General features: G+C 39.0%; 1 protein-coding gene and 1 long non-coding RNA gene across 2 annotated transcripts; one reads left to right on the top strand and one right to left on the bottom strand.

The window, feature by feature from the left end:
* Positions 1-11,904: 11,904 nt before the first annotated feature.
* LOC120535848 (cystatin-like) lies at positions 11,905-19,763 on the bottom strand. The gene is made up of 3 exons (XM_039763964.1): positions 19,503-19,763; positions 15,557-15,682; positions 11,905-12,187 (listed from the first exon to the last, which is right to left on the bottom strand). The coding sequence occupies exons 1-3, from the start codon at positions 19,713-19,715 to the stop codon at positions 12,110-12,112; spliced, it is 417 nt and encodes a 138-aa protein (XP_039619898.1). The 5' UTR covers positions 19,716-19,763; the 3' UTR covers positions 11,905-12,109.
* LOC120535851 lies at positions 19,755-25,829 on the top strand. Its single transcript, XR_005634978.1, has 3 exons — positions 19,755-19,841; positions 21,591-21,884; positions 24,487-25,829. It is a non-coding gene; the product is annotated as an uncharacterized LOC120535851 (long non-coding RNA).
* The last annotated feature ends 255 nt before the right edge of the window (positions 25,830-26,084 follow it).

The raw sequence follows: 26,084 nt of genomic DNA, 5'->3' as shown, positions 1-26,084 counted from the left end.
GAACACACCTCTGATGAACCCCAGATTATACTGGGAAAAATGCAGAGGTTCTGCCTCCACTTTCTTCAGCGCTCACAGTGCCAGTGTAAAGGCCGACCATGATATCCAGCAACTTCGGGGGAATCCCACAAAATCTCAGGATGTCCCACAGGGCAGCTCGATCAACTGAGCCGAAAGCTTTATGAAAATCAACAAAGGCTGCAAAGAAACTCTGCTGATATTCGTGTTTGCACTCGATGAGAGCCCTCAGTGACAGGATGCGGTTTATGGTAGACTTCTTAGGCCTAAAACCAGACTGCTGCGGTCACTGGTAGTTCAGCAGGTGATCACGGATCCTATTGAAATCTATTGAAAATTAATGATATTAGAGATAACATAGTATATCTCCCCAACACTGCAGAACCTCCAAAGCCCCGGTACTCCGTTATAAACAAATTGAATGCTTTCACCAGGATAGATTTACCTGAATTACATAGTATAATCTCTCAACTGAAACCCTCCACCTGCGTCCTTGATCCAATACCAACCAGGTTTTTCAAAGAAATATCAGGCGTTCTAATTGACAATATTCTGGACATAGTAAATTCGTCATTAGATACGGGGGTCTTTCCAGACTGTCTTAAGACTGCTGTAGTTAAACCCCTTCTTAAGAAACATAATCTTGACCCCTCTGCCTTTGAAAATTTTAGACCCATTTCTAACCTACCCTTCTTAAGTAAAATTCTAGAGAAGGCAGTCATTATGCAGTTAAATGACAACCTAAATAAACATGCTATTCTTGATACTTTTCAGTCAGGCTTCAGAACAAATCACAGTACAGAAACTGCACTCGTTAAAGTAGTAAATGACTTGCGGGTAAATGCAGACAGAGGCCATTTATCTGTTCTCATCCTCTTTGATCTGAGTGCTGCATTTGACACCATTGATCATAATATTCTTAGAAATCGCCTTAGTCAATGGGTGGGCCTCTCTGGCAGTGTCTTAAATTGGTTTGAATCCTACCTGGCAGGGAGAAAATTCTTTGTGAGTTGTGGTAATCAAATCTCAAAGACACATGATATCCGATATGGTGTTCCACAAGGCTCTATCCTGGGTCCGCTGTTATTCTCAATCTACATGCTTCCGTTAGGTCAGATTATCTCAGGTTACAACGTTAGCTACCACAGCTATGCTGATGACACACAGCTGTACTTATCTATAGCACCTGATGACTCCGACTCTTTCGATACACTAACACAGTGTCTTACTGGTATTTCTGAATGGATGAATAGTAATTTTCTCAAACTAAATAAAGAGAAAACTGAAATTTTGGTAATTGGCAATAATGGATTCAGCGAGGTTATCAGAAATAAACTTAATGCACTAGGATTAAAATTTAAGACGGAAGTAAAAAATTTAGGGGTAACCGTTGACTGTAATCTGAATTTTAAATCGCATATTCATCAGACCACTAGGACAGCATTTTTTCACTTAAGAAACATAGCTAAAGTTAGACCTCTTATATCATTGAAAGATGCTGAGAAATTAATTCACGCTTTTGTTTTCAGTAGACTAGATTACTGTAACGCACTCCTCTCAGGACTACCCAAAAAAGACATAAATCATTTGCAACGAGTGCAGAATGCAGCTGCTAGAATCCTAACTGGGAAAAGAAAATCCGAACACATTTCTCCAGTTTTGATGTCACTACACTGGTTGCCTGTGTCATTCAGGATTGACTTTAAAATACTGCTTATGGTTTATAAAGCCTTAAATAATCTCGCTCCATCTTATATATCGGAATGCCTGACACATTATATTCCAAATCGTAACCTTAGATCTTCAAATGAGTGTCTCCTTATAATTCCAAAAGCTAAACTTAAAAGAAGTGGTGAGGCGGCCTTCTGCTGTTATGCACCCAAAATCTGGAATAGCCTGCCAATAGGAATTCGCCAGGCAAATACAGTAGAGCACTTTAAAAAACTGCTGAAAACACATTACTTTAACATGGCCTTTTTATAACTTCACTTTAAACTTAATACTGATACTCTGTATATTCAATTCATCATAATAACTATTCATGGTGGCTCTAAAATCCGTACTGACCCCTACTCTCTCTTCTGTTTCTTTTTCCGGTTTCTCAATGATGCACCAACATTGATGGACTGAAAGCCAGAAGTCTACGTGACCATCATCATCAGGTCCTTCCATGAAAACGCTAAATACAAAGAGGACTGTTTGATTTATGTTAGGTAGATTGCCCAGAGGGGACTGGGCGGGCTCTTGGTCTGGAACCCCTACAGATTTTATTTTTTCTCCAGCCTTTGGAGTTTTTTGTTTTTCTGTCCACCCTGGCCATCGGACCTTACTCTTATTCTATGTTAATTAATGTTGACTTATGTTTATCTTTTATTGTGTCTTCTATTTCTCTATTCATTTTGTAAAGCACTTTGAGCTACATTTTTTTGTATGAATATGTGCTATATAAATAAATGTTGATTGATTGATTGATTGATTGAGGGTGACTGCAGCAAGGACCTTGCCAGGGACCAAGAGCAGTGTTATTCCACTGTAGTTGCCACAATCTATGGGATCACCCATCCCTTTCCAGATAGCGATGACAAGTCACATTTTACAGTCAGTTTGGATGACGCCTACTTCCTAAATGGAAGCAAAGATTTTTTGCAATGCAAGTAGGGCAGCTTTATTATTAGCTTGTTCACCCCAGATTCCATAGATCCTTGCAGCCTATCCCTACTCTCAGCTGGTTCACCACCTGTACAATCTCAGTGAGACTGAGTGGTTCACAGCTAATTGAAGGATCAGTCTCAAGAACTGTGGACCTAGAGGTGTCCTACATCCTAGCCAGAGAATCAGCTTTAAGCAGGTGCTCAAAGTAGCCAGCCCAGTGAGTCACAACTGCAGCATAGATACAATTGGCAGAAAAGAGTTCACTTTGCAGGGTGTCTAGGCTCAGTCTTACTGTAGAAATAGGGTGAGAAATGTAGACATTCAGAAGGAACTAAAGGCAGAGCTGCTGCCAGGAGCAAGTTGAGGTAGTTCAGGCACCAGATTAGGATGCTTTATGGACAACTCCCAGGGAAGGTGTTTCGGGCATGTATCAGGAGGATACCTCAGGGCAGACCCAGGGCATGCTGAACCGATTACATCTATTGGCTGGCCTGGGAACACCTCTGTATCTCCCAAAGTAGCTAGAGGAGGTGACAGGGGAAAAGGGATGTCTGTGAATTATTGCCCAGACTCTTCTCCCAGCATTCTGGAAACTGGATAAGCAGCAGAAATGAATGGATGGATTGATGGAGTTTTGTTGTTGTTGAGATATGTTTTTGAATTTCAAAAGCATCAGCAAATTTTCTAAATGATTTTTCTCAGTGGTTTTCAGTCCCAGTCTTAGGGAACTCAGTGAAGTTGCAGTTTTTTCTTTAAACCAGTTTCACAATCTAAAGTTTAAATAGCTGTTTTTTTCTTTACTTATACTACATTTAAAAGAGAGCAGTAACAAGAGATTTGTACTCATAAGAAATTTTTAAAATATTTATAATTTTGCCATTGTTTTCAGGTTTTAATTATCTTTGCCAAGTTTAATTTATCTTTTTCTGTGAAGTTTTTTTCCCAAAAATGTACCTTAATCGTGACAATTAACAATAAGTGAAGGAGACACTAGGGACATTTACACATACAGTAAAACTAATAACTTCAAAGCACAAACACACACCTGAGCGCTAGAAGTAACCAACAAACATGTAAAAATTGTTTCAAAAGAACTGCTTCGAAGTTCATCAGCATAAATTTCCTTGAAAACATACAAGCAAACATTCTGAAAAAATATTGTTTTCATACATTTTAAATAATGCCCATTCTGAAGTATAGAAACTTACAGGCCTGACCAGATGCTGAAATTATAAAAGTGGACAAATTCTGTGACCCTTGCATTGCTCCCACAGATGAACTGTATGGTTCATTGTTCTACTGTAGTGATAATACTTAAGTATGCTGTTGGGCACTGAAAGTTTTTCTATACATTTTCTATACATTTCTATACATATAAGTTTAAGCTAATGCCCAGGTTGCCCATATGGGTGAGCTCCAGATATGTGAATTTTGTAAATGGCAAGAATAAACATTTGAAATAAATATGCTAAGATCACATATTATATTTGATTTACTCAGTATAGAGTATATATACAGTGGATTCAGAAAGTATTCATTCCCCTTCACTTGCTGCACACTTTATTATGTTGTGATTTTAATTGTAAACATAAATTTGCCAATTTTGTTCTGTTAACCTGCACTCTATAGCCCATAATGATAATGTGAAAACAAGTTTTCAGAAAGGGTAGCAAATGTGTTCAAAATCAAATACTGAAATCCTACTTTGAAGAAGCCCCATTGCCAGCAATTGCAGCTTGAATCTCCTTGGGTAAGTCTTTACAAGCTTTGGGCAGTTTATCCTGTTCTACCTGGCAGATCCTCTCAAGCTTCATTAGACTGGTTGGGTAGCATCTGTAAGCTGCCATTTTCAGGTCTCTCCAAAGTTATGGTATTTAAGTCTGAGCTTTTGCTGAGCCACTCAAGAACAGTGTGTATTGGTTGTATGCTTCGGGCCATTGTTGTGCTGAAAGGTGAAATGTTGCCCCCAGTGTAAGGTCATTGGAACAATGAAGCATGTTTCTGTCAAGGACCTCTCGGTATTTAACGGCATTCATCCATCCCTCAGTTCTGTACAGTCTCCCTGTCCCTTGTCCTAAGAATAACACTCTTAACATGATGCTTCACTAGAATAATTCTGTTAGGCTGTGCCAGATCTTTCTCAGACATAGTGTTTTTGTTTCATCACACTTGAGAATCTTTTCCCTCATGCTATCAGGATCCTTTAAACTGTCATGTGCTTTTTTACTCAAGTGTGGCTTCCATCTAGTCACTGTACTATAATTACCTCCTTGATGGAGAGCTACTAAGACGGTTGCCATTCCAACAGTTTCTCCCATCTCAGCAGACTTCTGAAGCTCTTTTAGAGAGACCATTTGTTTATTGTCACCTCCCTCACCAATGTCCTTCTTAGCCGGTTATTTAGTTTGGCTGAATGGACAACTCTAGAAAGAGTTCTGGTGGTTCTGAACTTCTTCCATTTCACAAGTGTTGAGGCCAATGGGCTCCTGGGAATGTTCAACATTTTAGAAATGCTTTCATACCATTTCTCTGTTTTATGCCTCACCACAATTTTAATACAGAGGTCTACAGAGTATTTCTTTGATTTCATGAATTGTTTTTGCCCTGACATGCTGTGTTAATCATGGGTCACCTTTATTTATATATATTACAAATTTAATGCTTGTTCTCTTCAATATACTCCCCATTTGCAAATACATTGCTGCAGTCTTGTTTTCCACTGGTCGAAGGCATGGTGCAAATCAATTTCTGTCAGCTGTTTTAACACATCCACTGTTTTCTTCTTTACAGCATCAACTGACTCAAAACATGTCCCTTTAAGCACTGATTTAACTTTTCGGAAAAGATAAAAGTCGCACGTTGCTAAATCGGGCAAATATGGAGGATGTTCAAGTGTAATAATGTGCTTGTCGGTCAAAAACTGCTTTATAGAAAGTACTGTGTGAGCAGATGCATTGTCCTGGTGAAGAATGAAACCATTTTCCCACTGTTTTTTTCTGACTTTTTCTCTCAGCTTTATCAAAACTTCCTTATAATAATGCTGGTTAACTGTTGTGCTTTCTGGAACCCATTCTTCCAAAATTACACCCTTGATATCGAAAAACACAATGAGCATGGCTTTGAATTTTTACTTGCTTTGACGAGGTTTTTCCATTCTTGGTCCAGAGCGTTCATCATCTTCGACATTCTCACGTCCCTTGCTGAATCTTTTGTGCCACTCAAACACACGCACACGAGACAGACAGTCATTCTCATATGCTGTAGTAAGCATTTGAAAACATTCTGTTGGTGTTTTGTGCATAAGAGTGTACTTTCTGAAGTACACATGATATCCGATATGGTGTTCCACAAGGCTCTATCCTGGGTCCGCTGCTCTTCTCAATCTACATGCTTCCGTTAGGTCAGATTATCTCAGGGCACAACGTGAGCTACCACAGCTATGCTGATGACACACAGCTGTACTTATCAATAGCACCTGATGACCCCGATTCTCTTGATTCACTAACACAATGTCTGACTGGTATCTCAGAATGGATGAATAGTAACTTTCTCAAGTTAAATAAAGAGAAAACTGAAATCTTAGTGATTAGCAATAATGGATACAATGAGGCTATTAGAAATAAACTGGATACATTAGGATTAAAAGTCAAGACGGAGGTAAAAAGTTTAGGGGTAATTGTTGACTGTAATCTGAATTTTAAATCGCATATTTATCAGATCACTAGGACAGCATTTTTTCACTTAAGAAACTTAGCTAAAGTTAGACCTCTTATCCATCCATCCATCCATCCATTTTCTAACCCGCTGAATCCAAATACAGGGTCACGGGGGTCTGCTGGAGCCAATCCCAGCCAACACAGGGCACAAGGCAGGAACCAACCCTGGGCAGGGTGCCAACCCACCGCAGGACACACACAAACACACCCACACACCAAGCACACACTAGGGTATCACTGAAAGATGCTGAGAAATTAGTTCACGCATTTGTTTTCAGTCGACTAGATTACTGTACTACACTCCTCTCAGGACTACCCAAGAAAGACATAAATCGTTTGCAACTAGTGCAGAATGCAGCTGCTAGAATCCTAACTAGGAAAAGAAAATCTGAACACATTGCTCCAGTTTTAATGTCACTACACTGGTTACCTGTGTCATTCAGGATTGACTTTAAAATTCTGCTTATGGTTTATAAAGCCTTAAATAATCTCGCCCCATCGTATATATGTATATATATTCCAAATCGTAACCTCAGATCCTCAAATGAGTGTCTCCTTAGAATTCCAAGAACAAAACTTAAAAGAAGTGGTGAGGCGGCCTTCTGCTGCTATGCACCTAAAATCTGGAATAGCCTGCCAATAGGAATTCGCCAGGCTGATACAGTAGAGCAGTTTAAAACACTGCTGAAAACACATTACTTTAACATGGCCTTTTTATAACTTCAATCTAACTTAATTTAACTTAATCCTGATACTCTGTATGTTCAATTTCCTCATAATAACTACATGGTGGCTCTAAAATCTGTACTGACTCCTACTCTCTTTTTCTGTTTCTTTTTCCGGTTTCTTTGTGGTGGTGGCCTGTGCCACCTCCACCTACTTAAAGCTTCATGATGCTCCAACAATGATGGATGGATTAAAAGGCAGAACTCTACGTGGCCATCATCATCAAGCCCTTCCGTGAGAACCCTAAATCCAAAGAGGACTGTTTCATGTATGTTAGGTAGAATGCCCAGAGGGGACTGGGCGGTCTCATGGTCTGGAATCCCTACAGATTTTATTTTTTTCTCCAGCAGTCTGGAGTTTTTTTTGTTTTTTCTGCCCCCCCTGGCCATTGGACCTTACTCTTATTCGATGTTAATTAATGTTAATTTATTTTGTTTTCTTATTGTGTCTTTTATTTTTCTATTCTTTATTATGTAAAGCACTTTGAGCTACTGTTTGTATGAAAATGTGCTATATAAATAAATGTTGTTGTTGTTGTTGTTGTTACTTTTCTAAACTATTTCCAAACAATTCATTTTGCCACAGATGAATTTCAGTTAAGTTCTAGATACATCTCAGGTTTAATTAAAATGAACAGAACACGTCTGACAACAATCTGGAGTGCCACAACAATGGGTCTGTATGCTCTTTTTGAATGAATGACTTCAATTTTTAATTTTTTTATACATATTGAAACCTTTCTGAACATTAACTTTATCATTATGGTTTATTGAGAGTAATTTGATGAGCAAAAATGGACCATTTATCCTTTTTAAATTAAATGTACTAATCAATTAAGTGTGCAGAAATTAAAATGGTTTGAATACTTCCTGAATCCACTGCACTGGGATGCCTGTTTGGCAAGAAAGATCAGGAGAATGACACATCTCCCAGCTGGAGCTTTATTACAGAATTCTTCACTAGTTGTCACGCTTGGGTCACAGATTTGCACAGGGACACAGGAGGTTGTAGAAAACAGGAATTTTATTGAAACACTGTAAACAAACATTTGTTTCATTTTCAAAAGCTTAAACGTGCTCCATGACAAGTCAAAGATGACAGTTCGACTAGGAGCAGAGAATGGCAGAGAGAGAGAGAGATAAAAGCAAAGCAATTAATTCCAAAACTGACAGGCGCTGCACAAGGCTTTTAAGTAAGTAAGGTTAAGGTTTTAAGTAAGTAAGGTTTTATTACGCGTTATAGCGCAAGTGAGAAGGGTAAGGAGCAATGTGAAGGTAGACTGTGTTTCAGGGGTTTTCCCAGAGGCGTCTGTGTCCTCTTGGGGTGCGGTCACCCCTCCAGCTTACATAGTGAAGTGCAGTGGTGGGTCTCTTCAAGGGCCAGAGTGAGAAGACACAGGCTAAGAGGTGCAGTAGAACCCATTATTGTGAGAGATATCCATCCAGCAAGCAACCTTTTAGAGAAATTAGATTAAAGAGATATTATGGGGTGTTATACTACATTTTTCTTTATGTCACTATATCTGGACAATACTGTTATGAGTTTTATTCACATGTGCATGTTAACTGTGGCACACAGGGGCTCAGCAGTTAGAATGGCTAGCCAAGCATTGGAGTAGATAGCCAGAGACAACTGGAGGCTTGTATAGTCAGCTTAAACACAGGTTAGGGTATTTCTGTCCTCTATCAGCACCAATCTTCTTTCCTTATTGGGAGAATGAGAATCGGCATGTAAGCACTATGATATTTCTGTATTTTGTGGAAGAGGAATTCAGCCCTTGTTTGGAGACAGAAATGACCAGCAAGTTGAAGAAGAACCGTATAAAAGGTCTGGACAGTAGCCAGACCCTTCGAGGCTGTGTCGACACAAAGAGTTGTCGAAAAACCTCCCAGCGTGGGGACGGAGAAAATGGTTGACTGTGTTGATCCAGATTTCCCACCTGGATTAAGTCTGTCCATGCGCCTCTCCATCTGTAACCGCGTTAACCGTCAGTAAATGTAAGCTAAAAGATATTGTTTCTCATGTGATTCTTGTACCGCCGTAATGGGAGGGATATCGCCTTTTCTGGTATATTATGATATTGTTTAATTATTTAATATGCCACAATTTTAAAAGAACACATTTCCAAGAGAGCTAATGCCTCTGCAGGAAACATGGGGTAGTAGCAGGGAGATAGTGGAATCCATAGATGTCTACTGATGGTAGACAATGGTTACCACAATAGAAATGCGGAGTAATATATATTGTTATGTAGTGCAAGGAGTCTGGAGGTACCCTTGGAGTCATTTCTGAGGTCTCAAGACTGAGCTCATTTAAGTATTTCATTTCTAAACACATTTTTGGTAATCAAATGTATTGCCCAGATAGTTTACTCTTGGTTGAGTTTTAAAGGTGTTCTCTGCAAATAGTCCATTGAACGGAGTGTTAGGAAAAAAGAAATGGCACACAATGTTTGCCTGAATGTTCTGTTCTCATGATCTGTTATGCAAAAGATATCACAAGAAATATTTTATTTTTCAGATGATGAAGAGAAAACTACTGCATTGTGAAAACAGAAACAAACGAACACAATGTTGACAATCTGAATGTGTATTGATGGAAAGAAAAAACACCTGTTTTGAATGAATTTAACAGTGCTTGGAAAACAGCCTTCTACATTCTCTTCTCCCATATCCCAAGTTGGTTGACATTTGTACTGAGGGGTCTGTCAATAAATAAATAATAAATAAAATGACTTTTCATAAGGGGTAACGGGAGTGAATGTTCTAAAGTCAGTATTGGTACAGTAAATATAAGTTCACTCGGGTTTATATATACTGTATTAGCTATGAGCAACATAAGTAAAATCAGAAAAACAATGCTATAATGCAAACTCTCAACATTTGATACAAGTGATACTGTTTTTTATATACAAAAGATGCTTTAGATATACAGTACAGTAGACTGTTTGGGGTACAAGTTATCTGTCATTCACATTTCTCTGTCATCCTTTTTAATCCTTTAAAATTAAGTCACTGCTTTAACATTTATTGTACATTTGGACAGAGCTACAACTAGTAATTACCAGGGAAAAGTGCAACGGTTAATTCTTTTAACACAATGTTTGGGTAAGCAAGTCACTGCAATTCAGGAGGTACAGGTTATAGTTAAATGGTTCAGTTGTTTGACTATTTTATACAATTGAGAATCACTTCCAGTAATAATGGTGGGCTGCATGCTAGTGATTGTTTGTTGTTTATCTCACAGCCCAGCCAACAAATGCTTATTTACCTTGTAGAAAATATATCCTTTATCAAACATGAAATATTCTTTGTAATTAGTTTTAATATTTCTATTGGAGAGATAATCTATGCGTACTATAATAAAGGCATAACTCAAATAGGTTTCACTAATGTTACCTTGGTGTCCCATTGATTGTGGTTTTCTCCTGTTTTAATGGTTGTAACTCTGCTAATAAGTTGTACATGTGCTCCAATAAATAAATTCTGCTTTCCAGAATAATTTCTCTGCCCTTGTTTCTTCAACTTTTTTTCTAGTGAAACAAATACTATAAGATAGTTTACCCTTGATACTGTATATACAGTATAGTATTTGATGACCAGCCATTCAAAACAATTGGGACCCCTGCAAATACAGTATATAAAGGGAATTTTACAAAAGAAAGTACAAGAACACAAAGCAATCACTTTTGTCTGCTTTATCTGCTTACTAAATATACTTAACAATGGGGGGTAGCTCTTCTTCCCCAATCCCAAAGGTACTCCTAATTAAGTTTTGTTTCTTTTTTTTTTTTTAATAAGAGTTGTAGTCACAATTAAGTTTATTGTCATGTGTATGCAGTACAATGAAATTCACACTTGTACGCGTCTTCCCAGAACAGTTGATAAAAATACATTGGTAACACTTTAGGTACTGCAAAAATGCATCTATTACTCATTTACTGTTGTGTTATGAGTCCTTAAAATGGCTTCTGTTGGTGTTAATGACACTTACAAAGCATCAGTAAAGTGGTTGTTATCCTGTGCACTGTGGCCTCCTGAATTAACTTCACTTTGGAACAGTCAGTGGTGGTACTCATTTACCGTTAAGTAACATGACCTTAACAAATCCTTCTTTGGATCTTCATGATACTTACAAAACATCAGTAGATGGGTTATTCACCTCTGTGCCATGTGGCCCATTGACATGATGGTAAAATAACTTGTTAAAAAGAAGGATTTACAGGTCTTGTACTAAATATGTAACATCAAGAGAAATGTGTCTTAGTTAAGTCACCTCAGATCATTGCAAAATGTAAATCATGAATTGTTCTGTATCAACCTAACTTTGGAAGAATGGTGACATCAGGTATATTTTACTTTATAGTTTTGCTCATTAGAAAAATGTTTCACATTTTAAAGCTCTGTACAGGTATATGTAAGTTTGGACTGAGCAGATATGACAGATGTAATCTCATGATCCTGATACATTTTAGTCGCTGATGATAAATCAACAGTTTGATGTTTCACTAAAAGAAGACATTTTTCCTAACATATTCTATAAATGTTAGTTAGCAATTCAAAACTGGCCCAGAATGAGTTAGTGTGGTTTGATTTCCTGACATGTGCCGGATTCTGCTGAAATGAGCTTTCACCTGACACATTCTGTACAATTCTGAACAGGAGACTAAAGGAACAAGAACACCATATATGTAGAATATGTATTGTGCCACCCTCAAGTCTGGGCATTTTTATAGACATTAGAAAAAAAAAGTCCATACTGGAACATCATAGATATGTTTTTATTTTAAAAGCAATGATATGTCATTTGCATAGAATAATTAAGAAAGTGTTTGTATTGAAATTACCATACTTTTAAGAAAGACAGGAGACTGAATAAACATTCTCAAAGCATTAATCAATATTGACAGGTAACGCTGGTATAACTAAACTAATCAAACATTTAAAATTGCTGAACTCATATAAGTTGCCAGAAGTACATGCTGTTGTTGTAGTTCTTTATGAGCATTCATTCACCAAGAGTTGAGTTGATTTAATCCAAGGCTGGCTCCAAACTTCAAATCTGCATCTGTAATTCTGGAAAAAGAAAGGCATACCGGATACATACATAATCTCATACATTTTAAGTATTAGTTTGATGTTTCACTAAAATAAGATATTTTTTACAAAGAAAGTTTCTGTGTTTGATGAATTATGGAACATTAAAATGCAGCTTTAAGAGAGAAGATAAGCCACAGGTAATATGGTGACTCAGTGCTGCTGCCTGACATATCTCGAATGATGACTTCAAATACAGTGTAAGAGCTGAATTTGAACCCTGGTCCAATGTGCATCATGCATGTGCCAAGTCTCATATTCTTCTGAGCTGATGCGTAAAAGCTGAAGGTGTAATTTCATATTTTAAGGCATAATCATTGTTCTGTTGTTATGCTCAGGCTATGTGGTCCAGAATGAAAATGAACACTTACGTACTCCTAAGCTGAAAGGACTGTAAATCAATGTAGTGGAATGAGCTAATTGTGGTTATTTAAGGTATCAAGGTTTGGCATGTCCCATTAGCAACTGTGTGTAACCAACCATGTTAAAAAGTTTTATGATTACAGTATAATGAATTCCTTCAAATTGTGATCTAATCAGTGAATTGTATAAATAAAGCACAGAGGACGCTTGTTTCTTTTTGTAACACTTGCTAATAAGATATACATTTGCTGCCTCTTACAAGATTTAGATAAAGAATAATGATTGACGCTTTCTCCTGCCTGTGTTTTCTGCCTATATGGGACACCCAGTGGAGGTTGTCCATTAAATTTCTTCCACACCAGTATCTAGGCTAGTCACTGTCTGTGTCCAATCAACAGTTCACATACAGATACACCAATTACCCTTCTCATCCTGGTGATGTGCAAGATAGTTTGACTATTTAAGTTCTCTCAATTGTTCTGGTGTGAGTGTGAGGAGGTGTCCCTCTGAGAGTCAATGGAATCTGATGCTACTGGGACAGATTCTGGCGTGCTGTTAACCTAAATTAGAATAAACCCAGATTTAGTAAAGCGTCATGATCGGTCATTATGAATTCTCATTTACTTGCCCTGTAGGGTTTTGTTCAATTTTAATCATTATTTTGAATTTTGACATTTTTTTGTCATCACCACAACTCCATTTTATTTTCCACATGCTACCATTTTGTGCTCATTTTCCATGGCCATATTCCTTATTAGGCCTGTTGCCAACTAAATAATAGGCAAGCCATATGACATATCACCTCATGGCCACCTGCCTACATAAGATGGAAGTGTACATGTCTTAGGATTCTTACTTTAGACTGAAGACTAAACCTTTAACCCTGGCTATTGTTTCTTTTGTTTAAAAGTCTGCTGTTCCATCTCCCAAACCCTAACCTTTCAAGGACGATAACTACAGTGGCCAATAGACTATTAGCCAGTATGAGGTTTTTTCGTTCCTAATGAAGGTTAGTTGGTAAATACTTCTACTGAGGAAAGGTGTAATCAAAGAATGTTTCATCCACATTTGCTGCTCCTTATGAAAGTGCTGCTAACAAATAGATTCAATAGCTGATCATGTGTGAAAAAAGCATTATTGAAATGTACAGTTATGAGCGAGCCGAATAAGGCCATTTGTACTTACAGCCAGTGCTCACTCTAAATTTTTTTCAATGATGAACAGGTATGAATAATAGATGAGCATGTACTTTAATTTTAAAACCAATTACTTCAATCCCGCTACACTACACAAGCTTTCGCCAAAGCTTGTGAAGTATCGATCGATAAATGCAAAGCATCAACAAATCAAAGACGAGTATGTGGGAGTCCCTCATGAAGTATCGATTGATTTCCACAAAGTGATGAGTGCTTCCCCTGTGTAGTTTTGGGATCACAACTGTGCTGCACTTCGAAACTGCTTCATATGTGTCATCAGCATTGCTAGAGGAGTGTCCTCTGAGGTCGGGATCCATGCGCAACCGATGTGATGGAATGAAAGGATGGCTGCAAGTGCAAATCAATCCATCCATTTTCTAACCCACTGAATCCTAATACAGGGTCACGGGGGTCTGCTGGAGCCAATCCCAGCCAACACAGGGCACAAGGCAGGAACCAATCCTGGGCAGGGTGCCAACCCACCGCAGGACACACACAAACACACCCACGGGCCAATTTAGAATCGCCAGTCCACCTAACCAGCATGTCCTTGGACTGTGGGAGGAAACCGGAGCGTCCAGAGGAAACCCACGCAGACACAGAGAGAACATGCAAACTCCATACAGGGAGGACCCAGGAAGCGAACCCGTGTCTCCTAACTGCGAGGCAGCAGCGCTACCACTGCACCACCATGCTGCCCGCAAGTGCAAATCCCTATCCAATTTGCAGATACCAAATCTCTGAAGTACATATTCAAAGTTTACCATTGTGCTCTTATTTTGCATGTACTTTCAGTTTTTACTGTCTTGTTTTTTTGACCACAATTATTGTCTTTCGTATTGGACTTTGGGTTTCATTTAGCTTATATAGTTTACACCTTTTTGTTTTGTTTTTCTTTTGCACACATCTCCCAGTTTTTGCTCACAAAGAGTATCTGCCAGTTCACTGACAGAACCTTGGGGCAGGAGGTGAGCCGATGATAACAGCTGAGCAGCAGTTCAAAAGTGCTGCGCAATGACTTTGATTATCAGTTTGTGCTACTCCGTACCAGCAGTTAAAGTGTGCATACAGATGACCCCCACCAGACCCACAGATCCTCAATTCACATGACATGTACACTTTGTGACAGATATAGAGCTAATTTACCATGCGTCACAAATGGTTCTGTATGTTGGCGCCTGACTGCATTTGCACTTATTGAATACATTCTACCTGAAATAACCTTACTGATATTTTATGTAAATAAATATACTTACTGCATGTTAAAAAACATCCAAATTGCCCCAGCCAATTTTCTCATTCATGATATATATGAATAGAAAATAAGTAGTAATTCTTTTTTGTCTAAAAAGGTGAAGACATCCATCTTAAGATGAATCAGCAACCTTATTCATCAGTAACTCTTGCCTGACCCATTAAATATGGTCCTTGAAAATATATCAGAAAATCACACTGACCACAAGGTAGAGCAAAATATTCCAGATGACTTCCTCTTGATGGACACTTCACAAAGGTGACTGTGGCTTTGCCAGCTAACAGCCAACCCATTTGTTCATTTATGAGACCTACATAAGTGTTCTTACTGAAATCTATTTAGGTATGAAATTAAATGATGAGATGTTATGCAAACTGAAAGAAACATAACTGAATTTAACCAAATTCTGAAATATGCTTGTGAAATACTGAAAATGTTCTCAATGATGCTTCATTAATGGAGTTTAAAGCAAATAGCACTCTCATGGGCCGTCAGGTGATAATAAGCACCAACGCCTAACATTCAAGATTATACCTTAGTATTCTGACGACCTTTTTGGAAAGGACACTTGTTAATTGAATTCTTGGCAGTCAGGTCTCCTTTTTTACATGTGGTTCGCCCAATCGTAGCTTCTATTATGTACTTCACTCCTGAAACCACCTGGAAAAAAAGAAAAACACAGGTAGCCAAATGTATTTAATCAACAACACTGCTTATTACATTGTTATTCTGCACAATTTTGGTTCATCAAAGCAACATAAACACACCTAAAAACATAGACATGTATCATTGGATTTATTATTATTAGAACCTATTGTTTATTAATTCTTTCAGGGCAGATGTCGACTGTTGTCGAAATTCAGGTGTAGAGGATGGTAATCAGTCATAAATGGTGACAAAATTTGCTGATGCGTTTTAGTTTGACTCTTTTTTGCTAGGAGGAAAGTTAGCTTAGTTGATTTGACTTTGATTACCTTTGCATGAATGAGTAGCGAAGAGCAAACAACTTATAAAATGGCATCGACATCTAGCAAGAGACCAAAGTGAATGTGCGAAGCAAAATACTCCGCTGGTGACATTTTCTGTATTATCTCTGAATCGGACTCTGACTTGTTGATGCAGTTGGAGTTGATGCAGTTGGAGTCTGGAGATGGAGATTGAAAATGAAAGTGAGGTACCAGCATCAGCTGATCGTAGTGCTGATCATGTTCACGTAGCTAATGTGCCCATTAACGGCAACTTTCGCCTAGGAGTATACTGGCACTTATGATGACAAGAGGTATGAATCAGAATGCATTGCACTGCAACTGCCACCATCACACAAAGAGAGCCAGGCAGCCGGCCTGCCATGGTATTCCTTCTGGCTATTGAGCAGCTGCCAGAGACGACAATCAGGTACCAATAGCAGCCAGAGCACAAAGCAACACACATTTTATGTCGACTTATGTGTTGCTTTTTTGGAAAATATTCGGCCTTTAAAGAGTTAAACAAACAATTAAAATTAAATAAAATTCTTTTGTTTGCAAAAAGTACAGCAATTGTCTGGCTGGTCTTTTTAATAATATTGTGATCATTATTTTACTTTACTCACCTCACTACATTTCGTCAGCACACTTGCCGCTTATCCCTTCTAATAAAGAAGTTTTTCAAATGTTAGACATACACTGCCATAGGCTGAGTTAGCGCTGCAGTGTTATTGTCGGTTACAGTAAGTTAAATGTAGTGTGAAATAAAAGGGGTAAATTAGAAATTATGGGCCATTTTTTAAAAAGAAAATCAAAGAACGACTAGTAAGTTGTGTATCTTCAAAGGAAAATATAAATCTAGGAAATATGAGGCTTTGTTCACAGCGTTCTGAGCTTTGCAAGTAAATACAAAGATGGCCTTTATTATCCCAAATGGGTCCTTTGACAAGAATTTCTGTCAAATGAACGCCAAAAGCTGTCTCATTTGAAAATATACATTTAGAAGAAAATCATTCAAGATGTCAGGAAACAGGTTGACATCTTCCAAAGATGAGCTGCAGTGGTAGTGAAACAAGCGGGTGACTTCACACAGCAGGCAATGGTTTCATAGAGGGCACTCAAAGTGTCTTTCTTTGCCTTATATTGCATTTCTCATGCAAAGTAACTACACACAACTGGAAAAGACCTGATATCGCTGGTGATCAAAGACATTGTTCGGGAATTGCTTGGCATGGAAGGTGCCCATAAAATTGTCATTGTTCCTTTGTCAGATAGAAAATGTGTAGACGAATATATGTGTCGTGGCTGACAATGTAACATTGCAAGTAACATTAACATTTAACATTATACAAAATTATTGTCTGTTTTATTTGCATTTTTATCACTCTTTAATTTAATATTGTTCTTTATCAGTATGCTGCTGCTGGAATATGTGAATTTCCCTTTGGGATTAATAAAGTATCTATCTATCTATCTATCTATCTATCTATCTATCTATCTATCTATCTATCTATCTAGAACAAAAGCAGAGATATAGCTAATGCAGCACAGCTAATTGCCTAAGTTTGACAGAGATGGGACATTTGTCAAACATTTTCTGCATAGAAACTAGAGGAAGAACATCAGGCCAGTATATTTTTGAAATTTTGGATGCATTCATGCAAGCAAATTCAGTCTATTGGTCACTTTGCACAGGACCAGTAGAACCAACCACAAGATGTTTGTTTTCAGGATCCAATGAGTTCCTGTATGATGTTGGCCGTGGGACACTTGTGGCCCCTGGCCACTTTCATGTATTGTGTTCCCACTGCACAACAGAAACTGTAACCTTTATAGAGAATATTAAGTTTTCAACACGTTTGGGAGTTTATGAGGGACCCCCTCCACTTACGTTTCGAAGCGATCATGACTTCAGGGGGCAGACTATTGTTTAGATGCAGTGCCTGGCACATTGCACTAGGAAGAGGAGTTATAAAGAGTGATGTAATGTGAAGTGTGACACGATCAGGTGTTAACAGGGAACTCCACTCTTTATTTCTTAGAAGTGATTTTGAACTTACAGAGGAGTTTATTGCTTTGATGTGGTTCATGGTGAGCTGCACCATTAAGGCAGCTACGAAGAGTAATGTGGCACACCATCTTCATCGATAAAAAAGGGATGAACCTGTTCCTATTAGTTATTTACTGTTGATTATTTCTACCTGATTGTAGGCAGTAGACTGCCAGATATCTTTAGTGCTGCTTACATTGCAACTGTCAAAAAATCAAATCATTAACAGGTGAAACACTAAATTTTGTGTGTGTGGACACCAACAAGCCTCAGAAGTGAACCCTGGCCTTGGGTCGGCTCACTAATCTGAGAGAAACAGTGAGGTGAAGCTGGGCGGAGTGTATGACAAGGCAAAATAAGCAACAGACCACCTTAATGGTGGGATGGAAGCACCCACTGATGATGGCAACAGTCCTTTAAGGACAACTGACTACCATACTGGTGTAAAGTGGCAAATTCCAGTGCATGTAAGTAAGAGTTTCTCTTTACTCCTTACATGTGACAGTCTGGTAAAATACCTTGAAAACAGGCAGTGCTGGATGGGTGATTGACACTTACAATGAGCTCTGAATTCCACAAACTCCATTACGCTTTACAAATAAAGGGTCAAGAAGGCAGATGGAAACACCCAGGGAGCCATGGAAAATAGGGGAGGGGTGGTCACAGACGGAATGATCGGGAACTATAGAGGAGTAAACGTGATTTCAGAAACAGCTCTTTTCAGTAATTGTCATTTTACATGGCGTTCCCCAGATAGATAAGAAAACAGAATAAAAAAGAACTATAAAGGTAGAACTGAGTTTCAGTAAGGGTGCTGCTAATGCAGATATTCACGATGGCTAATACTGTGAAGCGGGTGACCTGACGGTGCCATGCCCAGCACTCTTCTGTCTTCCGTCCTGCTGGTGCACAGTAAGTGGCAGTAAGACTAGAAACACTGAGGTAGAACATCATGAAAATGGGGGTCAATGAGCTGAGATGTTGGAATAGCAGATGTACAGTATACAAAGTAAATATGCTTTTAGAAATGTATTTTTTATATGGCAAAATTACATTCTGTTATTAACACAGTTCAAGAAGTGACTTCAACTGTACTGCTAGAAATGCCCAAAGTAAGAATTACATGAAAATAAAATACCATGAAAAACTAATAAATAATTAATAAATATAAACACATGACATGATCTTACTACTCACAAAGTCAGTCCTGAATGAAAGTATTTTTGTAGTGAAATAGCAATTCTCTTAAATGTTTAGCATGTTAAAGGAACAATAACAACGGAGCATACTAGTGATTTGATTCTTGCTTGGCACTGGAAGCCTTGAACTGTCACGTTATCATGTGAAAAACTGTCACAAAGTAAAACTCTTTGGTGTATTTATATGTCACCTGTATGTAAAATAAAAAATAAAATGAAATTATAAACTAAAACTAAAAAATATCTTAAAACAAGATATCACTAACCTGATACTTAGTGCTGATGATCTTGGCCAGTTTGTATGCGAAGATGTCATTGGACGCCTTATTGTGCTCACTGACGGCAAACGTCAGCGCCTTTTGAACTTCTTTGTCAGCCGGGTCGATATTATTTATGCCCCCAGGTACACCCAACTGAGACCTGGTTGTCTTCGCTGCGAAGAGCAAGAACAGAAGGCAAGCGACAGCCGACAGATTCATTTTTGCTTTGCACTAATCGGCCGTGATCCGAGTAAAAGGATTATAAACAACGACCTCGCCCGGGTGGGTTGGGTTAACTGAGAAATGTACTGGCATGTCTGGACCGCTACAACAATCGGCGGAAAGGTATTTGAATCAGGGGGTGGCGAGATCTGAACAGGAGCCTGGCGATAATACTGCACATTCTTAGATTGCAGCATGCTGCTAGCGGTGGGCATTTTAAAAATACAAACTTACTGTTGCCCTAAAGACCGTTGTTTGATACGTGCACATACATATAGAGGAGAGGGTGTTGACATGTAGACTAAATGTCCTTGCGATGGCAAGAAAATTATTAACAACGTACGCTTGGGTAATATACAGACGCCGGAAGAATAACAACACTCTCTGAAGCTTCTTGGCCAGGCAGACCACGCAGTCTCCTTTTATTACAGAAAAAATAAATAAATATTTTACATGCACATGCGATCCATTATGCACCATAATCACGCGAGCACTTAACAAGGGGGACACCTCTTTCAATTGAGAGCATTTTACATTTATATGTCAACACCCCCATTTGCTCTCACATTGCTGTTCATTTTTGACAACAGCCTTCCATAAAAACAAAATAGACTTCTTAATTTACATACCGATTACAAATCCTTTCAACCTTTTCCATTTTCATCTATTTTACAGGTTTTGTCATAATATCAGCAACCATTTCTTCTGTTGGACAGTACTTCAGAGTACTTTTTCCATCATTTAACATTGCTCCGACAAAGTGGTACCTAATATCGACATGTTTACACCTCTGTCTGCTTACAGGGTTCTTTGCTAGGGCAAGTGCATCCTGGTTATCCTCATAAATGTCCACTGGTTCATATTAAATTTCACCATCTATTCCCTTTAAAAGCTGAGATACATACCCTCCTGTACTGTGGCAGTAAGTGCCGTATACTCAGCTTCACATGTAGATAATGCCTCAGTGGACTGCTTCTTTGTTTTCCATGAAATTAAAGCCCTATTTTATTTAGACTGAAACAGTATCCAGTCATGCTGCGTCTATCATCTGTGTCAGTTGCCCAATCTGCATTACTATAGGCTTGTAATTTTAATTGATCTTCATATTTCCATCCACCCATTTTCCAACCCGCTGAATCCGAATACAGGGTCACGGGGGTCTGCTGGAGCCAATCCCAGCCAACACAGGGCACAAGGCAGGAACCAATCCTGGGCAGGGTGCCAACCCACCGCAGGATCTTCATATTTTCTGTAACATATATCATAGTCAACAGTTCCTTTCAAATATCGTAACACATGTTTTGCTGTCACCCACTGTTGTTACTGTGATAGCTTACTGATGACACAACTTAAGTCTGGTCTAGTACATGTCATTAAATAGATCAGACTGCCAACTAGTTCTCTAAACCTTTTGGGATCAACTGACTTATCATACTCCTGGTTATAATCCAGCTTCTGCTCACATGGTGTTGCTCTTGTTTTACATTCTGTCAAGTCAAACCTTTTCAAATTTTTTTTTAATATACCCCTCTTGGTGTATTTTTACAAAATCATCTCCTTGCTCAAAGTTTATTCCTAAGACATGTTTCCGTTTTCCCAGGTGTTTCATTCTAAACCTCTCTGTTAGCATTTCTTTTACATTTTTTATTACCTCTTATTCACTTGTAGTTTGTACTAAATTGTCAACCCAAATAATGACTGTTATTTTGTCATATCCAGTTACTTTGGTATACACACAATAGTCAGCCAGATTTTTTATGAATCAATTTTTACACAAGTGATCGTGTAACATTTTGTACCAATTCCTGCCTGACTGTTTTAAACTGTTCAATGATTTCTCTAATTTGAATACTAATCTTTCTCCTTTTTCAGAATCAACCTCAAGTCCTTCTGGCTGTTCCCTATACATATCACAGTCTACCAATGCATACAAGTATGCAGTTTTTACATCCATCTGATGTAACAACATACCATTCTGTGCAACTATTTGGATCAAAACTCTTATGCTTGTCATATTTGCAGTTGGAGAAAAAGTCTCTTTATAATCTACTCCTGCCACTTGATTGTACCCTTTAGCTACATACCTTGCTTTGTATGTCTCAGAACCATCAGGATTGTTCTTAATGGCATACACCCATCGACCCCCCACTGCATTGTTACCCTCAGGTAAGGTGGTTAACGTGAAAGTCTTCTTTTCTTTCAATGAGTTCATTTCTTCCTTCATTGCATTCTTCCACTCACTGGATTGATTGGAATTTACGGTTGCTGTAAATGTTTGTGGCACCTTACTTATATTATAACAATAATCAATATTAACTGTTGTTTGGTTATCTATATCAAATACATAATCATCCAAATACGCTGGCTTCCTGTGCTCTCTGCTGGGATAGCGTGTACCTGAATTGGTTTGTGAATTGTCTTGGTTATCTGCTCTAGTTTGATATCCATGAACCTGTATTGGCTTTTCATCAGTAATGTCAGAACTACCAATAATTCTGCCTAATCTGCCTAGTATTACTTCTTCTCAGGTCATAATTGTCACTGTCATCAATCTGTTCCCGGTCAGTTTTTGTGCTCTTCTCTATCATACCCTTCTCAATAAATTTCACTAGTCTGTGCTTTAGGACCCTGCCAGTATCTGGATAGTAGATTATGTAGGCTGGGCTATATTTGTCATAGCCAACAAAAATACCTTTCTCACACCTACTGCCTAACTTCTTTTTGTCTCGTTTGTATGCATAGCATACGGACCTAAACTTATGCATCCCAGAAACATTAGATCTTTTCCCTGTCAACAGAAAGTATGGTGTCTGTTTGGCGCAATTGCAATAGCACCTGTTCCTGATTATCACTGCTGTTTGCACCGCATACGTCCATAGCTCTTTGGGGAGATTGCTCTAAATGAGCATGCACCTGGCCATGTCAAATAGTGCCCTCCACTGTCGTTCAGCAGTACCATTCTGGTGAGGTGAGTAAGGTGCAGAAGTTTCATGCCTGATACCATTTTTTTCGGCATCTTCCTCTGTGGCTTCATTTTCATTTGGCTCGTGCTGTATCGTCTCTTTTAACTCTTGAAACCCCAGATGGCCCAAAAATTTTGTTTCCCACAGTTCATAGTTCTACTCCATCGGTTACCCTGTTCTCTCTTTTTAATTCCAGTAGCCCGTGCATCTGCAGTACCCAACATGCTGTCTTACTAGAAATTTCGTGCCAATTAACTCACGCATGTCCGGGGCCCATAAACTGTTGACATGTAGACTAAGGCCGGAGTTATACTTCACGCGACACGACACTTGCTGCAGCGGACGCTCCTGCTACGCAAGCATTGTAGTGTTTATATTTGCACGCGTACTTTACGGAAATCTGGAGGAATCCACCAGGTGGCAGTGTCAGATATTATCACGGTGAGAACATGTTCAGCTTCTCTGTCTTGTGAATTGCCTAGAACACCTATTAAATTCCGATGACACCTTACCACAATATCTCTGAAAAGGATATTTATTGATTAAATTCATCAATCCAGGGATGTGTCCATTCCAGCCAGCATTGGGCACGTGTGAGAAACAATCCCTGGACGAGGCCTCTAGCGTCATTTTAGCGGCACCAAATCCCCTAATCTGCATATCTTTGGAAAGAAGCCTTAGCACAGTGTGGAATACAAGCAGGAAATACCAGCAACATAACTCCCTGCGAGACAGGAGTGCTACCGCTCCACCACCGTGTCACCCCCATGTGTGTAATTATTAACAGTATTCATTATTACAGTCAGACCTCGCTAAATCGAACTCAAAGGGACCTGAAAAAAAATTCGACTTACGGAGTTTTCGAGTTAGGGAAAACAGCGTACTGTAATAGGCACGGGTTAATCAAGGAAATTATTTTTCCGGCTTAATTATTATATAACCATTTATTATATTGTCGTTTTATACGTATACATGTAGGCTACATACCGGTACATGCATCTACCGTATGTACTATCGAACAGCGCAATGAAACAGGTTATCTTTAGAGAAAAAAGTCTGTTAACTTCGTTTGGCGTCGATGTGCTGATGCATCTCGCTCGACAATCTCCTCAAGCTCGCCAATGGACCGAAACACATTTTACTCAAGATCCAGTGTAGATTCCAAGAGTCTGCACAGTATGTCAATAGCCTGCCTCACTTCTTTTCGGCTGGGGACAGGCTGAGTATTGACATTGTTGCCATATTCTTCCACATCCCCACTCTCATTTTCCTTTTGTTCCTCGTTTGCCACCTCAGCAATAATGTCAGCGTCCGTTAGTTCTCCACAAACATTCACCTCGCTGTCAACTTTGAGAAAATCTTGAAAGGACACTTCCTTATTGGCGCCAGTAGCTATCAGAACCGTGGACCATTCTTCGGGACTTGCAAGTGCGTTGTCTATTTCCATTGACATTCCCTCCAAGTGCTCCTCTGAAACGTCAACGGTTTGCTGTCCAAAACCTGCTTTTTTGAAGCAACTCTTGATTGTTTCCCCCAGAACTTCATCCCAAGCTCTCCGGGCCATTCGCATCGCTTCTAGCAGGTCAATTCCTAGTGGGCATTTATCTTCAATATCCCGCAGCAATTTTCTTACAACAAGTTTGCGGTATCGCAACTTGAAATTGTTAATGATGACCTGGTCGAGAGGTTGAAGCTTAAATGTTGTGTTCGGCGGCAAAAACTTGATTCTCACAGCTTTCATGACAGGGATATGTTTATGTGCTGTGCAATTTTTGATGAAAATAATGATTCTTCTTTTCTTCCAGACCATCGCTGCATCCACTTTCTTCAGCCACTTCGAGAAAAGCTCTGATGTCATCCAAGCTTTCTTATTGGCCTCGTAATGCATAGGTAACGATTTCACATTTTTGAAGCATTTGGGTTTCAATGATTTCCCAATCAACAATGCGGGCAATTTTTCTAACCCACTCATGTTTGTGCCCAAAAGAAGAGTCACGCGCTCCTTACTTTTTTTTCCGCTGTGGCAAGGTTCACTTTTGAAAGTCATTGTTTTGTCTGGAGCGCATTTGAAGAATAAACCAGTTTCGTCTGCTTTGAAGACGTCATCAGGACTGTAATCTTGAACAATTTCTGGCAGTTTCTGTATCCAATGACTGCAAACTTCTTCTGGCACTTGCACACTTTCGCCACATAGCCTATTAAACACAATTCCATGTCTTTTCTTGAATTTGTCCAGCCAACCATTGCTGGCTTTAAATTCTGAATGGCCTAACTCTTTGGCAAATTCTTCTGCTTTTGCTTGCAAAAGCTTCCCGTCAATAGGAACGTTCTTATCCCTCGCTTGCACAAACCACTTCAAAATGCATTGTTCAATGATGGGATACTCACATTCCCTCATCCTCTTCTGATGGCCACATGACTTCTCACTGTACAGTTTCAAAATCTTTTCTTTTTCTTTCAAAAAAGTGGAGAGCGTACTTGTGGGAATGCCAAATTGCTTTGCAATTTTTACTTTCTTCTTGTCGCCCTTTTCGACGGCTCTGATGACAGTAACTTTTTCCGCGATTGACAACGTTTTAAGCTTACGCTTACCAGTTGCCATTTTCGGGACACGTACTGTACGGGAGACTATGGAGAAGCACACAGACATGAACACTATTCAAGACTCCTCCCGACAAGAGACTGACAAAGGTGAAGGGAAAATGGGTTAAAAACATCTTTCTTGAGACAATTTAGAAATTCCAGACGCCACCCGGTTGGTTATGACCCATGGAGCACTGAAGGGATGCAGAATATTCCAGCCACTCCCTTTAGTTTTTGGACATTTTTGGTCTCAAAATAGACGTCCTACCCTCAGAGAGTCGCTTAATCCCTTGTGGAATGCATTAAGATAAGACTTGGCGTCCCTTTTCTTGGTTTTCCGGACCATGTGTTCTGAAATGTAGCCTCAGAATAATAACCCAAAGGCCATAGAAAATTCGACTAACGGAGGTTGGAAGCCGAAAGGTTTTCGAGTTGAGGAGATCTAAAATACATTGGTCTTTTGGGAATTTGGCCGGGGACTAAAGAGTAATTCAACATAGAGGTTTTCGACTTAGGGAAGGTCGACTTAGCGAGGTCCGACTGTAACAGTATTAACGAAATTATATGTAAAATGTAACATACATACTTTAATGCATTTCATCATGAAAGTGATATCAAGTATAAATCTAAAGATTTTAAAAGTGCAGAGAGTTGGAATATCATACATTTAATTTGTTCTGTGTGGTGATCTATTGCTGCTTGCCGCTGCTGACAGGTCCAAGAAGCTCGTAGTGATTAAAAACTGGGATGATGTTTACGGCGGTCTGCTTTAATGACAGAGTAAACTACAAGGTTAAAGTGGAAATTTCGAGATTAAAGC

The sequence above is a fragment of the Polypterus senegalus genome, chromosome 9 (genome assembly GCF_016835505.1).
Source record: "Polypterus senegalus isolate Bchr_013 chromosome 9, ASM1683550v1, whole genome shotgun sequence".
In the NCBI taxonomy this organism is placed as follows: Eukaryota; Metazoa; Chordata; class Cladistia; order Polypteriformes; family Polypteridae; genus Polypterus; species Polypterus senegalus.
The sequence above is the reverse complement of the archived record's forward strand: the minus strand, read 5'-3'. Positions and strand labels throughout refer to the sequence as shown.

Excerpts from the sequence above, each read along its gene's own strand:
- LOC120535848 (XM_039763964.1), bottom strand. The coding sequence starts at position 19,715 with ATGAATCTGTCGGCTGTCGCTTGCCTTCTGTTCTTGCTCTTCGCAGCG. Across the intron at positions 15,683-19,502 it reads TCATCAGCACTAAGTATCAG|GTGGTTTCAGGAGTGAAGTA; the intron begins GTTAGTGATATC and ends CTTTTTTTCCAG. Across the intron at positions 12,188-15,556 it reads AAGGTCGTCAGAATACTAAG|AATTACAGATGCAGATTTGA; the intron begins GTATAATCTTGA and ends TTCTTTTTCCAG.